We start from the raw sequence: 16706 nt of genomic DNA, 5'->3' as shown, positions 1-16706 counted from the left end.
AAAGTGCATCATTTTACCTCAAACGAATTTGTTTTATTGTTAGTTTGTTTCTATTGCAGAGGTCCTCTTTGGGTTATTTGGTTTCGTTTTCTCACTGACATGCAATCACATCTCGTGCACTTGTGCCTAATCCTGTCAGAGCATCACCCTGGCAACCTCTCTCAAGTGTTGGGAGTAGATGATCTCCATCCATACCTCCCAGAAGACGGGGCTGCTGCGGCCCACACTTCTTGTGGACAACTACTTGCATTAGCCTATAAAACCGTTACATTTTTATCGCTTTATAAGACCAATAAGCATCTCCCTTCGCTAATGTCCTAGACTAAAACTAAAATACCACTTCAAGCTGTTCCGCGACTTTGATGTTATTGCTGACAGGTTGGTGTGTTGTAATAATAAAATCGATCTCCACCCTCTCACGTGGGTCGGCGCTTCCTATAGCCGAGACTGTCAAGTGTCCCTCCCACAACAGAACTGCCTACTATGTCATCAATGGGCTAAAGTTGCATATCAAGCAGGTTATCACACTTTTATGCATTGAAAATAATAGGTTAATAAAATAATATTTTAATCAGCCTAATTATTTCGTTGCACGGCCTGCGCCTCCACCAAACAAATGTATAGTGGCGCATGGGCAAGTAAATAAGCAACAAAAATAATAATAATTTATAACAGAATATAGGCTACAAGCATGCCTCTGAGCTGGGGTGTTTTTGTTCACGCTGGGACTATTTGAATAAGAATAATGCCAACAGAGTGGCCCAAGCAGAAAAAAGGGGCACAAAGGCCCAGAGGAGCCGAATTTGGACGAGGGACAACGTGTATAGAACTGAAAAGAAGCGAGGGGAGATCCACACAATGGAACAATTCACCTTATAATCGCTTTGATATATTATACATGCCTGAAGACTCTAAACATTGTGTAATTATTTATAAATGACTGTCCCCCTATTATCATAAGACGACGAGGAGAAAGGCGCTGCAGGTCTCTGGCCAAACTATTTCTAAATAGTGCCCCCATCCACTTTTACAAAAGAGGGGCGAGATGCTGGAAATTGAATAAATGGAATAATTAATGGAAAATTGTATGCTTGTCTCATAAAGATGTCTTTAAAACACTTAAAGAAATTGGCCAATGCAAGTGCTAGACATTTTTACTGCTGTCCTCTTCATGTTTTGAATGTGAATTAGCCTGGGATTTGTGGAAACGCTTTGACAAGTAAAGATGCACCTTAAAACTATAAAATTAAGAAAGCAAATACGTAGCCTATGCCTGTTGCTGGCCTACTCATAGTTGAACTGAATTGGTCAGTGAAAATGTTTTGGTTTGGCAAGTTGTGACAAATTTGAAATAGCCTAGACTTAATATTTACCTTTATTAAAAAATAAACGACTTAATTTCCATTATGGTCATGTATAGCCTATGTCTAAATATTTCTTATCGATAAGACTTACAATAACCTACATGTCACAAAATGTAGTTGCGTAAAGGTGTCTAGTTGAATCAAGCATTTCTGATTGCCTATTATGGTGAATTCATTTGGCTCTCTAAGTTATCAAACATTGGCTGCCACACGATTTTTATGGAAGTCGTGTAGAGGGGTTGGTAGAGAAGGAAGGATAAGCCTTTGCCTTGGGAGCTAAGCGCTTCAGTCAGTCATTCGGTCGTGTCTTTCTATCATTTTGCTCTAAAGCTTTAACTTAAAGTGGGCTCGGTCTTTGGTCCAAGGATAGCAACAGTGCTGCTCGCGTGGCTGGGCCGCGGTCCCGTGCTCCCATTGGACAGTCGTGATTACAGGCACGCTTCGGAGGGTGAACAAACAACAGGCATACATTATGCTAATGAGATGGTAGTGCGGCACGGGGCAGACCTGATGCACCCCATTCATCCATCCTTCACACAAATGCCAAAGCGAGGGGGGTGCAAGCATTGTTTCGCCAGGGTATATAAGGTATGTGAGGCCAGTCGTGTGCCAGGCTCACTGGCTCACACGAGCTGATTCAAGAGCAAGACCAAGACGCGTGCCTTATTCTCGACACTCCAACTAATTTGGGACTTTGGGTCCTTGCAAGACAACTTATCTAAACCCGGCATTCTACTACCAAGGTAGGTTTGTTAGTGAATCTCCCGGTGTTTCTTCAAACGTATTCTTATCACTCACCACGGACTCTTGTATTTGCAGTGATTAACCAGTTGTCCTCTTATTTCTGCAGAATAACTACTATGTGCACCGCTATGGAGACCGCATACTCAGACATCGACAGTTCCAGCTGCGACTACTTTACGCACACAGACGATGAAACATCTCGCAGCAGCTCCGCCTCGCCGGCATCCTCGCTGGGAAAGCCCGCCTCTCCTGCGAGCGACAGCCAGAGCGCCTTCGCGCCTGAGCAGCAGCAGAAGAAGAGACGCAGAGGGCGGGCGAGGAATGATGGCACCGTGCATGTGGTCAAGAAGAACCGCCGGGTGAAGGCCAATGACCGCGAGAGAAACAGAATGCACAACCTCAACGACGCTTTGGACACGCTCCGGGGCATCCTGCCAGCATTCCCAGACGACACCAAGCTCACCAAGATCGAGACTCTGCGCTTTGCGCACAACTACATCTGGGCGCTCTCCGAGACCATTCGCATCGCCGACCTGTGCCAGAATAAGTCGAGAGAGGCGCCCGTCGAGCTCCAGAACCTGGCGTGCGTGGCCGACGCTCCGAGCCCGGGCAGCGACGCCTGCTCCTGGGGTTCCAGCGCATCGTCTTCCTCCTCGTCCCCGGCGTATTGCACTTCAAACCCCAGCAGCCCAGCAGCTAAGGATGATTACGGATTTCTGCAGACAGATGTTATGTACAGCTACCACGGCTTTGCGTCAAGTGTTTATTAATTACAGTAGCCTACATCGTAAACATTTAGACCGCAGTAGGCTGATGTGATAGAGTGATAACTGAGAAAGTTGAGCGAGTTTCAGTTACTCTGAGAGAAGGAGAAAAACTCAATGAGACGGTTCATATTCACTGTTTGCCTTAACCACGTCTCTGTGGGTATTTTATACTGTTCCTATGTACATGCTATTATTTACACATTTCTTATTTCATCTGAATAACTTAATTTGCCCCCAAGTTTTTACGATTGTTTTGCTACGTTTTGTATTCGTCCAAAACCTTTGCACTTTTGCAGCGCATACAACACAGGCTACTAGAAGTCCACTTACAAATCCTGACCCCAACCTCTATTAGAAGAGTATTATAATTAAAAAGAAGACAGATTTGCTTTTGCAGACTGAGGTGAAAAGTCAATTTTACAATTTGTAGAGTGATAATGTAGAAAAACGAGCGTGGAAATTCAGTTTGAACGGTCTAACAATAGACTGAAAGGCCGTCAAAAGACAAGGAGCTGGCCTCATGCATTATGTATTTTGACCCTGAGAACTGCAGTCCTACTCAACAGAAAGACTCAATCCTATGAAGAGGCAGGGATCCTTTCTACATTTACCCAGTGTTGTTGTTTTTTATTTTATTTATTCATTCATTTATTGTTTTTCCTGTCATATGAAAATTTATTTTGTACATAAAGAGATCTATTTTATTGACTTGGAAGTGTGGTGCGAACCATTTTTCTACAAATAAATATAACGTTTTTTAAAATATATATATATATTTCATTGTGTTTTGACCTATTTGGTTTGTCTACTTAATATGAAGGGAGTTGACTCAATCCATTAGGTTTTTGGAAACGTGTTTATATCCATAATATTGCAGGTGCAATGCTTTTGGGCTACATTATCCCAAACCCAAGCACAACAATTGTCATAGAATAATGCTGAAGAGAACAGGGCCAGCGACCTAGCGTGCTTCGCGAGACAAAGGGGGGGGGGGTGATGCATTAATACGATAACGGTTTTGGAGAGCGAGCGCACAGTAGCAGGTGGATCCACCGGTTGATGGTTTGCACACACTCCCCCCGCTCTCTCTCTCTCTCTGTCTCTCTCTCTCTCTTTCTCTCTCCCGACCCCCACTCAGTCCCAGCTGAGCCCGAATATCTAAAAAATCGAATTATTGGACTAAACCAGTTAGGGCAAAAAATAAGTTAGCATACCAGTGGAATAGCCTATACTTTGAATAAGAAAGGAAAACAAATTACATTCTAGCCTATACTCATAGACTCATAAACAGCCTTTATCTACAGTTCCCCCACCAGATCTAATGCACGCCTCTTCTCGGCTTAGTTGCATGTTGTGGAGAAAGGGAGTGGTGTTTTATTCGCTCAACTCAGATGTGCCTTTAAATAGTTTTTCATTCGAAGCTTATTAGTGATCTTGGGATCATTTTATTTCTAAAGAGGTTCAGGTTAAATCCTCCATTTGTGAGTTCGGCATGAGGTCTTGCCAAGGCCCTTGTATCTGCACGTGTCGGGTATAGGGGAGGAGAATTGGTCTGCTGCAGGCCCGGGGGACAGGGACCCACATGCACATGCCCACTTCGCCTACACGAAGAAAGAAAGAGAGAGAGAGAGAGAGAGAGAGAGAGAGAGAGAGAGAAAAGAAAGACCCCAGTCTGGCCCAAAGCAAAGACGAAAAAAGGAAGATAATCTCATCATTAATCTCATCTGGAGTGTGCATTTGGACACAGACTGGGCCTACGTGTCACTTTTAGAGTTCTACCTTTAAATAAACAACGAACATAACATGAAAAACATTAATGATGCAATTAAATAGAATTTGTAGCCAAGTCTAGTCTGTTGTCTTGCCACCTGTTCCGATGTGGTCGATGATGAGTGCATAGGCCTACTTTATAGCAGCAGTGGCACATGCACTGCACGCTATATGAATCTAACTCTTTGTTCATACGCACGGGGCCACGAGCAATAGAGCGACTAGGATTAACCCACGCTCGAGGCCAAGAGCTCGTGCACCTGCAAAACTAATTAGCCTTACAGCCTATAGCTTAGCTAAAATCTATTGTCATCACACAAACTGAATTCTAATTTTGCACATCATTATTAATTGCGATCTAGTCGAATATCGATGCCATATCATTTTGCTTTGTTCATTTCTCCCTGAACTTCGTCGAAACATAATAATAATTATAAAGGAGTGATGCAATTAATGTCCGTGTTATTAGCCTGTAATATCAGCCTACCGACCATCCAAGTTCTCAACTCTATAGTGGCCAGAAAATGGCCACACATCTGAGCACTTCTTCTGAACGTTATTATTTCAACCCCTCCCTCTCTCCCTCTCTGGGCCCAAAGCCAAGTCTCGAGATACACAAAGGGCCACATTTCATCAGGGGCAGGGAGACCACTAACCTCCTAACGACTAGATCCGCTCTCTAACAGGATACATCATCCAAGCTCTGTGCAGTCTCGTCTCCTCTATTCTGACTAAACTGGATGTGGGTTGGTCTCTTGACTCAAACAAAAGCTAAAACGTTTCAAAATAATAAAACCCAATTTCAATTCATAAACGGACAGGCAATCTGAATTGTATTTAGATATAAAATTATATTTCAATTATTTGTATTTGCCATTTTAATCAATGGGAACGCGCAAATGCAATGTTGTTATGACATGGAATCAGATGATGATATGACATCATTCAAGTTTCCTTTCAGCTGCCTGGTTTACATTGTGAATGTTATTACGTTGATAGTGTTCTAAATATATTATTTTAGGTTTGAATTTTCACTCGCTGCTTATGTGTCAATTACCATTTATGGCACCCATTAAATATTTATTGGGTCAAGATGGTGGAAGCAGCAGGTTGACCGCCCCCCTAGTGCTATCTTCAGCCTCTGGCTCTGGAGCATTAGAGAACTGCACCCTGGAAGAAGACAGAGCCCAGCTGGGACAGGAGGGGGGGGGGGGGGAGAGAGAGAGAGAGAGAGAGAGAGAGGGAGGGAGGGAGAGAAAGAGAGAGGGAGAGAGATGAAAACCCTAATCCTGGTAGTTTAGACTGAGATTTTCAGTTAAATGGATAAAAGCGTCTGCTAAATGATTGTAATGTAATGTAATGTAGACATGACACCTAGCCACTAGTTTTGCAGTAGCCGTGTTGTGAACAGTACAGTAGAAAGACCCAATTAAATAATAACTACAACAAAGTACTACTACTTGCACATGACCTCTGACTGCACCGTACATAAGCTCACACTGCACACACATATCACAACGGCACACATTGTATATATAACTAAATGACTGTAATGTAATGTAATGTAATGTAATGTAATGTAATGTAATGTAATGTAATGTATAAAAACATTACACACGCATTAACACATTGTACACACACTGTATATACACATGCCACACACCATTGTATATTGTTCTTTTTCTTAGCTTATCCTTTTTTGCACTAGCTTGTTGTACATGTTTGCTCTTTGTACTGTCCTGTCTCATCCCTGCACCCTGTCCAATGCTGTCTCCATTTTATGCACCACAACCGAAAGCACATTCCTAGTATGTTGAAAAGCTGCATGGCAATAAAACAAATTCTGATTCTGATGTTGTATTTTGCCCTGTCCTTTACGCTGTCCCTGTCTAGTCCCTGCACCCTGTCTAATGTGGCCTAACCATCAGTGTTATGCACCAACTGACCAAAACAAATTCCTAGTATATGTAAAAAAATAAATAATCTGGCAATAAAACTGATTTTGATTCTGATTCTGAAGTTGATCAACGGATGGTATAAGTCGCGAGGATTTACTACTAAAATATTTGTGGACATAATCTAGAGGGATGTGGAAGTGGAGACCATCGATGAGATCGCCAGGTGTATGGAGGACCGGGATAACTGGAGACAAAGATGGGAGGCCCTTCTGTGGACGACCCGATGAGATTTTGAGTGTATATACTCACCTTCTTTTTCTATCTCCATCAGTTTACAGGCCTGTATATCAGGTCTACCAAAGACATAGTGACCCGTCTGCTCAATCTGTTGAGAGGCCAAGATGGTTGCAAAACATTATTTCCCCTTTTCACTTCTTCTTCTTCTTCTTCCACCTTATTTTGGCGCAGAAATACAGTAGCACACAAGACCGATCTTTTGGAAAGCTTTCAATCATCAACAACAATTTACAAACAAAAATAGCAACTGAATTTACAAACAAACTAGCAACTAGCCTATTTGTACTGTTTATGGCAAAAAACCAGGATAACTGGAGATGGGAGGCCCGTCTGTGGACGATCCGATGATGAAGATGTATAAGGACGTTTGGGGGAAATAGACAATACACTCCTAATTATGCAACAGATGACATGCTATTACAATAAGTAACAGCAATTTAGTATACTAAAAGTGTGATTGTTGACACTGGAGCATTTATCATCTTTGTAGGCTGTTATATAAATTTGTACACAACTGAAGTAAAGGTATCTCACTTGGGATAGGCTACTGAAAGATTATCTACACTTCAATCATTGCTGCTAACTAACACGCACAACACAAGCTTCCCTACCATGATTGCTTGTTTTGGGCGGCCCACTCCCTTTGAAGTGTATGTGGAGTTAATTCTTTCTTTGGAGTTTTCCTAAACAGGGATTAACAGAAGCACGCTGGCTGATCCGGGGCCAGTTTTGCCACCCGCCTCCACTAGTGGCTCAGGTTAGAATGTTCTGACCCTGCGTCAGTGCTTGAGGCAGAGACGTCTTCCTGGAGTGACAAGTCCTCCACCTGCGCCACCGGTGCAGATGTCTGTCTCCTGCAGCCATCTCAAGGTTAGGTAATCCCCTTTCACCCCGCCTGCAGCACGCTCAGAACAAATTCAGTCCTCCTGTCCTCCTCCTTCCTCCTAAGCTTGACTGGTATGCCACACAGGAGAGGGACAGCTATGTGGGACTCTTCCCTGCTACTCTGCACAAGACAAGCTAATTTAAGCGCAACCTAAGCCCGGGCATAGCGGTCACAGTATACAGTGTGATTTGCTGCAGTTGCCCGGGGAACAGTCACTGAAAGTCCCAGGATGAGCGGGTGTGCTGCATGTACGTCTGTAGACCCTCCGGCCGCTCTGCTGAGGAGACTTAAGGGGAGAGAGCCTGTTCTGACAGCTTCACACCTAGTCTGTCAATCACAGGGGTGTCCGCTGGGGCGGCTGGCAGCAGCGCAGGGATTATTAGTGGAGGATAATGACTTGTTGTTAAAATAGAGGCTTAAATTCTGTCTAATTGTTCCTCTAAGTGACAAAAAAAAATGCTAAGAGCCTACCGCAGCAAATGTACTCGGCTGCAGCAAAGGTGAATATATCAACAAGGTTTAGTTACTGAGATAATGACACCTAGCACACACACACACACACACACACACACACACACACACACACACACACACACTCACACACACTGTAATGGTCACTATTATGAATAACCAATGCTTATGATTGATAGTGTGACAGATGCATATTGAGAGATCAATAGGAAGCTACAGGTGAGTGTAGAACAACTAGTAGGTGACAGAGATTAGAATTTCAAAAGGATTTGAAACATCTAAAATATACTATACAAAACTGTTCAATTTGGTTGTTTAATAGTCATTTCATAACAGGCAGAAAAGCGGCCACCTCTGAGAATGATCTTAACTGCCACTTTATTGTGAACTAGGTGTTATCAAACCATCTGCTTTAAAATGTAGTGCAATGTAAGGAGTAAAGGTGAAAAATTGTGTTTAGTATTTCAATTTGAATTTGGGAACTACTGTACAACAATATAGGCCTGTACTGACTTAAAGCTCTTACTGAGCCTCTCAAGAAGTGCTCCAGCGAAGACTATAGTCTGGAGAGCTGCCCTTACCAAGACAATAGTCTGATTAATAAGTGCTGTGCTCGGGCCACAACAGACCAGTATTGATCCCATTGTAAATTCCTCAACATTGTTCTCAATTTGTAAACCCACTTTATATGCTTTGTGTGTTGGAACTAAAGGCTCTACGGAGTGCCCCTCCCCCTTACTGCCAGCTTTACGACAGGGGGGACATCTTTTTGTCGCCCCCGGTCGAGTGCTGGAACCTCAGGGTGAATGGAGGAGGGATTCCCTGGAGCCAGAAGCCTCGTGGCCCTCCGTCCTTGTCTGTGTTGAGGATGACTTCCTCGCCAGCCCACCTGAATGTGAGTGTGGCCTCTTGGCTTCCATCCACAAGCCCAGTGTGCCTGTGGGCTTGGAGTCGCTGGCTATTCACTGAGGCCTGTAAAGGCCTTGCCTATGCCCTTTTCACTACCTATTCACCCACCTTTGCAGTGTTTACGGTTGAGGAAATGGACCTGTCAGTGAATGTATACTACACCTTGTGATGAGGGGGAAATTACCATATGAGCGGAAGGGGCCTAGAGCTGGAATGCACTGTTGCATCCACATTTCAATATACACTGATATTGTCCCATTCAAGCAAATAACATATTTGTTAACAACAACAAATAAGACATGATGGGAAAATATATTTCAGATTTTAGTGTGGGGATGCAATATTTTCTCCAAAAATAATAAAATACACATTGTTTTTATGCTCTTGATAAATAGTTGGTTTAATCGTATTATTTGTTTATTTTTTAAATAACAGATGTGTTATCACCATATGCCATGCCATGACTTGAGCCACAGTGCACAACGAAAGACAAATGAAATCTCATGAAAGAAAACTGCACATTTGGGACAGTTCAGCAAATATACAAGGAAATATATATTGGCAATAAAGTATACGACTATATACTCATTATCACTGTGCAGGCAGCAAACGTTATTTGAGCCGTGTCTCCACCTGTACTGAAATAGACACTGTGAGTGCAGATGTGTCTCTATGGTAGAGGAGACATATGTAACCCTTAACCCCAGGTAGGGAGGCCAAGCTCACATTTGGGGGAAAGAGGCCACTTTGGAACGAGCAGGAAACAAAGGCAGAGTGGACCCTCGCCCCAGGGCTGTCTGTTCCTACTGACTGCCCGCCAGGAGGTAAATATATCTTGTCTTCATTTGTAATGGAAAGCCCCAAACACACACCTACAGCCATATGCCCTCCCACTGGACAGACACGCACAGGCACACGCGCACACACACGCACACGCACACACACACACACACACACAGGTGTCCGCACACACACGCTGAAATGTATGCATTTCCTCACATGTGCACACACACACACACACACACACACACACACACACAGACAGACACACACACCCACACAGGTGTGTGCACACACATGCTAAAATGTATGTTTCCTCATACGTGCACACACACACACACACACACACACTCACACACACACACACTCACACACACACACAAACACACACACATACACACAAACACACACACGCGCACACAAACGCACTCTCTACAGGATCTATACTGTACATAAACACTTTTGAAATTATATGGGGACATTTTTGCACTAAATCTACCATCCACTGTCAGTAAAAAGCAATTCAGCGACAGGAATCAAAAACTACTGTAACGTTACATTTATACCTAAAAATTCTTGAACAGACTTTCTTCTTCTTCTTTTTGTCGAGAATAACACAAGGTCAAAATTCAACTCTTCAGCTTAGTAGGGAACTCTCTCTCTCTCTCTCTGTTGGAGGCTGTAAGGTATAAGTGGGGTGGCGGTGGGTTTCAAGTGCTCTCGACCGTGTTAAGTGTTGTCTAATTAGGCTGGAGAGGCCTGGGAGAAGGGGCTGGCGATAGGGGGGGAGAGGTGCACCTACCTGAATTGATACGCACTGTCACCTTCGCCCCACTAGAGTAAAGCGCCCCCCCCAACTCCACCCACACACCCCATTCACTAGCCTTTTCCTCTCAGGCAAAATGAAGGGGGGCAGGCAGCTGCTTTAAATGCCCACAGAGGCAGAACAGAGTCACAGGAAAGTGTCAATCAAGAGGGTAGCCATGCAGCTACCCCATATTCAGCATTTCATTTCTCTACAAATAGGTGCCTTTTTACCCCTCCTCCTCTCCTACTCCTCCTCCTCCCCTCCGCCTCCTCCCCCCCTCCTCCTCCTCCCTGTGCTCTCTGAGAGAGGAGGGAGGGGGGGGCATAGAGTGGGGGTTGGGGGGTCCTCAGAGACCCAAGGAGATAGAAATCAAGGAAACCCAATCCTGGCCCTGTGCTTAGGATAAACAGATGTGATTTTCTTCCTCTCAAAGCAGTACAAGATAACCTCTCCCCTCCCCGCCCATGTCCCTCTTCCAGTGATCGCACCTGTACCCTGGCCCCCCTGCCGGGGCAACACCAGTGTGTCACCTCCAAACGCCTCAGTGACTTCTATTGGGATGATTCATTAATCGCACTATGGACGGTTTGATTTATAAATGATAGATAACATGGTAGATGGGAGTAAAATGTGGATCAGTAATTGTGTACTTTATCAAGTTTATCAGACCTTGCCTGCGAAATATCTCAAGTATCCATTTGATGTAATTTCCCAATGCAAAATGCCAGAATGCCAAAATTACATTTCTAGACATTATTATGCAACCAAACATCAACTTTAGTCAAGGATCCCAGGCATAATGACACCAGAGTGCTGTGCCTTTTAGGTGGCCAAATGTATTGCCTGTCTTTATTCCTGAGACACCCCCTAAAGCGACCTATCTATTTAATTCTCTTTTTTCTCTACTGTCTGGGAGCCATTACTGAGTGCAGGCTGTGAGGTTTTTATGAGTACTTAATCAGGGCTGGGGAGGTCAAGCCCCCCTCCTTGTCTTCAACAATTACCATGAAATTCTTAATGTCCACACAGCCCACAGAAGCTGACATTTAACAGTGTCATCCAGGGGGCACTGGGAGTCTGGCTGTGCCCCTCTCCTGCCCACCCTCCTGAGCTACAGAATACCATGAGGTGGGGGTGGATATTTAGGAGTGTTTAGGGCACAGCCGCAGTAGAGCCCGGGGCGAACCCTTGACCTACGCCGCTTGGAAGAGAGCGAGGCAATTTCCAGGGCAATAAACGCTAGCGTCATGGCAACAGCACAGTCCATAGTGACCTGTCTAGAATGTGGCTAGAATGTTGTGAATATAACATGAGGATCGCGTGGATGGAGTTCTGACTACTGCCCGGTGTTGGGTCAACCACAAAATGGTACCAGACACAGATACGAGATAAGAGCTTTCTTTTACTTATCTATTACTGTGCTTGCAATAATTATATGAGTTTTTTTTAAAGATTGATTTTGAAAATGCATTGTATACACACAACATGTGATCTAACAATGACAATATGAAGAAATTAAATCAGCTAAAACATCCCTAATTGTGAAACTATACATCATTTTTCACTGGAGGCCCTATAGCTATCCCAGTTGTCGGTTGAATAACAAGCCCCTATTTTCCATGTTGTATAATAAAACCTTTCAGTTGGATTTCTTTTTCATTTTGGAAAAAAAAAAGAGTTTAAATTCACCATGAAGAAAAGTATAAATCAGACATTTAAGTTGGCCTGACTGCATGGCTGGCAAACAATACCAGAGAAGAAGAGAAGAAGAGGGGTAGCGCCATAATGTAGAATAGTTAAAAGCTTATTAGAGGCATTGAGGGGCAGCGTGATTTCCACTTTGTTTCGGAACACCCTGAGCTCGGCCTTTCAAGTGATTGTGAAGGGGGCAATTCAAATCTCTTTGGGTCCATATGAATGAAGGCCTCTTAAAGCTCTTTTATAAGCCAGCAAATTCCCCACAGGCATATGCCCTTTAGCTCCATTACTGATTTACCCAGAGCATTCATCTCCAGCCTTCTGCTTCTTCTTGCCCATTGTTCTCCCGCCGGCCTCTCCAGCACCTGACAACTCTAGCACCAGGCTTCTTTCTGCTGCTTAAAACGTGTAGGCCCAAAATATCTTTGAATATTGCTATACCCCCCCCCACCCCACCTTATCTCCCAGCAATAAACAAGGAACGGAGGAAGAAGAAGAAGAAGAAAAATAGAGGAAGAGAAAAAAAAAAAAAGATTGATTGATTGATTTTGTCGAGCAGCCACAGGAGCTGTTGGTAGTGTTAACATTGGAGGCTGAATGAGGCGGGTCCTTCTCTGGGTAGAAAAGGGGACGTTTGATGCCTTTCTTTCTTCTCCATTCAGATAAAGGAGTGAAAAAATTCCAAGTGGGCCCATTGCCTCTGTACTTAGATTAATTAGGCTTCTTTTTAGGGGCCATTCAGGCTCCGTCTCTCAAACGGGGGTCCGAGTTACATTCTGGAAAGTTTTTCAGGGCCATTTGCATGTGTTTCTATGGACTGAGTTAGTATTGAGGAGCACTTGTGCAGAGACAGAGGCACCTAAAAACAAGGGACAAGAGAGGAAAAATATTCTTTCAATGGCTTTTTCTGTGATCAACACTGTTTTCTTTACCCCATTCATGTTAACAGCACTCCAAAAGATAAGTGCTTGGAGAAAATACAGAAATGTTGTAAAGAGAAAGGTAAAAACTCGGTCTGTGAGGGCTTTTGGTTGAAATGAGATCCTTTTGCACAAAGAGGTCTGGGTGAATATCTGTGGTAGGTCAATCCTTGAGTGTATTCATGCTTCAGTATTGTTTAAAAGGTCTAATACTGCATTGACAGCATTCCTAATCCTTAATGAAAACAATAAACAAGAAAGTTCCAAGAAAGAGCTCTTGGGCTTTGAGTTGGGGACACATTTATTCCACTGTGAAATAAGCACCTGTTACAGAAATTCTTATGCACTTTGCTTGTGATAAAACAACATATTAAAGCACAATATTTGTTTTATTTAACGCATTCTGTAATGACGGCAAAAGTTTACTAGTTGAACTCATAAATACATGATCTAGTTTGGATACTTTGACGAACACTCACATTATTCATCTGATATCCGATATTTCCCACTGTACGCCATGCATGTACAACCAGGCGTTCAATCCTATGCTCAAGTGCTCAAGCTGCGGAGACCATGGAGCACCCAGGAGTTATTATCAGGAGTCAATGGGGGCTCTCGTGCACAGTAGCGAGACACGCCGCGCACGTGAGACAACAACAGATAAGTTGTTCGCTGTGAGAAAGGGGGTCCCCTCTCGACCCACACCCTTAACACCACCCCTGACCCCCCCCCCCCACACACACACACACACGCACACACCCCACCCTGATCCCCTCACAAGCAGGCTGAGACTAGGGGGGGGTGGGGATTGGACAACAGGGAGCAGTGTGCAGGTTGAAGGGTTGGAGGTTGGTGGTCCTGGGGAGGGAGAGAGGGAGCCCCCCCTGACTGCCCACAAAGCGCGGGCAGGGCGGGAGTCTGGGGTGTTAGCGAGGGGATTGGGGAGTGTGGGGCCTGCTTAATACTCAGCCGCGATTAAGGACACAATGGGGCCTGGATGAGGCGGCGTGAATGGCAGCCGTGTGTCCTCCATCACGTCAGGGTCTTAGCCGGGGGGGGGGGGTTGTTCAGGATTAGCCCCTAGTGAAAGTGTCTGGGAATGAAAGAATGAGGAGAGAGAGAGAGAAAGAGAGAGAGACGGTTGTCCTCTTAATTGCATTTTTATATTCAAGTGTGGTTCGGCAGAGACTAGACTTGGCAGACCTGGCCGTCGCCATGACGAACTATGCATTGGGCTGTGAGTTTTCAGCCGGATCCACTTCTGTCTCAAAGGATCCAGTCAGAAGGGTACTGATGACAGGTCCATCAATGTTGGATTCACGAAATAAAAAATGTGCGCTGTGCATCAGGAATTCATATAAAATACATTTCTCACAATAACTACTTTTCGGGACCCGCGTAAACTTATCTTCACTCTCATGAAGAGCTCTGCATTGCGTACTTTGTGCGAAATCTACATCAATAAAGTTTTGATCAATTGATCCACTGATCTGATTGATTACAGTAGCGGCCTAAACCCAGGTGCCAGCAGTCCCAGTAAAAGATAACTTAACTAACTTCAACATTGTCTTCCCATTTATCTGAGGCCAAACAAAATGGACGTGGGAAATGGCAGGTTTGCTGCACAGTTATTTGCATTGGTAGATAATGGAGAATGTGTAGCACCTGCTTCTATCAGGGGCAACACTGGAGAGGAGGCCCCTGGTCTCGGGGGGGGGGGGGGGGGGGGGGTTCCCGGGGGGGAGGGGGGTTCATTTTTCTTGTCAGTCTGCAGTTGATGATTTTGAAACATTGGCAAGTGTAGCACAGGTGCCCTGGAGATCAGCCTTTTTATCGTGATCCCTAGTCCGAGACTATAGGGAGTCAAAATCTTACCCGCAGACTGAATTTGTCCTCTTGGTCTAATGGTAGGCACTGGGGCTTGGTGTGCCATGGACTGGGGTTCGATCAAAGCCATAAGTGCTATCTTTTTGAAAGTGTTTGTTACAGTGAGCGCGCTAAAAAGTAGATGCTCCAGATTCCACAGTCCACACAGGCACAGCAACACACAGACAGATCCGTTGTAGAAAAAAAACAAAACACCAAATGAGTGGAAATAGTGGAACTCCAAGAAAAATAGAGAGGTGCAAGACTTTTGGCTCAGACTCAATTTTTATTTTATTTTTTATTAGGCTATATCAGGCTATGGCGTTTCGGCATAGTGCCTTCACCAGAGCATCAGTGATCCCTTTACGTCCAGGAAAAGTAGCCCAGGACAAAGAATAGCCGGGTCTGAATAGCAACAGTGTATTACAGACCCGCAGAACAAGGAGGTCGCCTGTGGACATGGAATCTTTCTGGTTCCTCCGGCCCTCTGGTGCGTTTGACAACATCTTCCCGGCCTCACCTTTGTGCCCAGGCCTCAGCCTCTACTGCTCCTTGGGGAACCGGGCGGTCATGTGCGTTTGAACCCTGCCCCCCCCCAACCACAATGTGAGCCCACCCCAGGCCCCTCTCCATTTCCTTGGGGGGGAGGGGGGGGGACACATCCACACAGAGGTCATGGGGGTCACAGGGGTCAGCCCAAAGTGGATAACAAAGCTTTGAAAAGCTCCGGCACTTGAAGATACCGCTGCTGGCCAAAGCACACACGCACACACACACACACACACACACGCACGCACACACACACACACACACACACGTACATGCACGCACACGCACATACACACATACACACAGACGCGCACACACACACACACATACGAGCATGCATGTTCACACACATGCACAAATGTACAAGCAGACATCAAGCCCTGGAGCTATTTCTCCCTCTATGTCCATCTCCAAACACAAAGACACCCTCTCTGCAGAATTGGACTGTCTCTGTGTCTGTGTCAGTGTGTGTGTGTGTGTGCATCTTTGTCTCAAAACACCTGGCTTCACATTATGACTACAGTACATGGCAACAGTACAGAGATAAAGAGCAGATAGATATCGGTCTGTCCTGAAAGTACAGGCTTTTTCATACAGTATGACTCTGTAGTCTTTAATGGTACAAGAATGAAGCACCCTTGTACAACCCGCCCCCCCCAATCCCCCCCCCACCCTGCAGCCTCAACCCTTCAGGGTCAAAGTTCACCTCAACAACTGGCAGCAGTCACGGTTCTGTGACCTCTACTGTTGGGGCGGTATCGGCTTTCTGTCTCTGAGCTGAGGTGACTTTGGTGGCTACACAGCCGACAGCCCTGTCTCAGTTCAGCCTTTGTGTTCTTGTTGCTGCTGCTACTGCTGCGCCGACCTCAGTGCTTGCGCTACGCCAAATTTGATTTGAACTGGATTCTTATGTTCGTTTGTGGGATTATAAAAATAAAAATAAAAATCTTTCCACATTAGTCTGACATTATCAACAACA

General features: G+C 44.8%; 1 protein-coding gene across 1 annotated transcript; it reads left to right on the top strand.

Annotated features, from left to right (window-relative positions):
- Positions 1-2224: 2224 nt before the first annotated feature.
- Positions 2225-2878, top strand: neurog1 (neurogenin 1; the record flags this gene model as incomplete). Its single annotated transcript, XM_084449309.1, has 1 exon — positions 2225-2878. The coding sequence occupies one exon, from the start codon at positions 2225-2227 to the stop codon at positions 2876-2878; it is 654 nt and encodes a 217-aa protein (XP_084305435.1).
- Between the last annotated feature and the right edge of the window lie 13828 nt (positions 2879-16706).

This window comes from Borostomias antarcticus (genome assembly GCF_949987555.1).
Source record: "Borostomias antarcticus genome assembly, chromosome: 14".
In the NCBI taxonomy this organism is placed as follows: domain Eukaryota; kingdom Metazoa; phylum Chordata; class Actinopteri; order Stomiiformes; family Stomiidae; genus Borostomias; species Borostomias antarcticus.
This window is presented reverse-complemented; position numbering and strand designations above follow the sequence as displayed.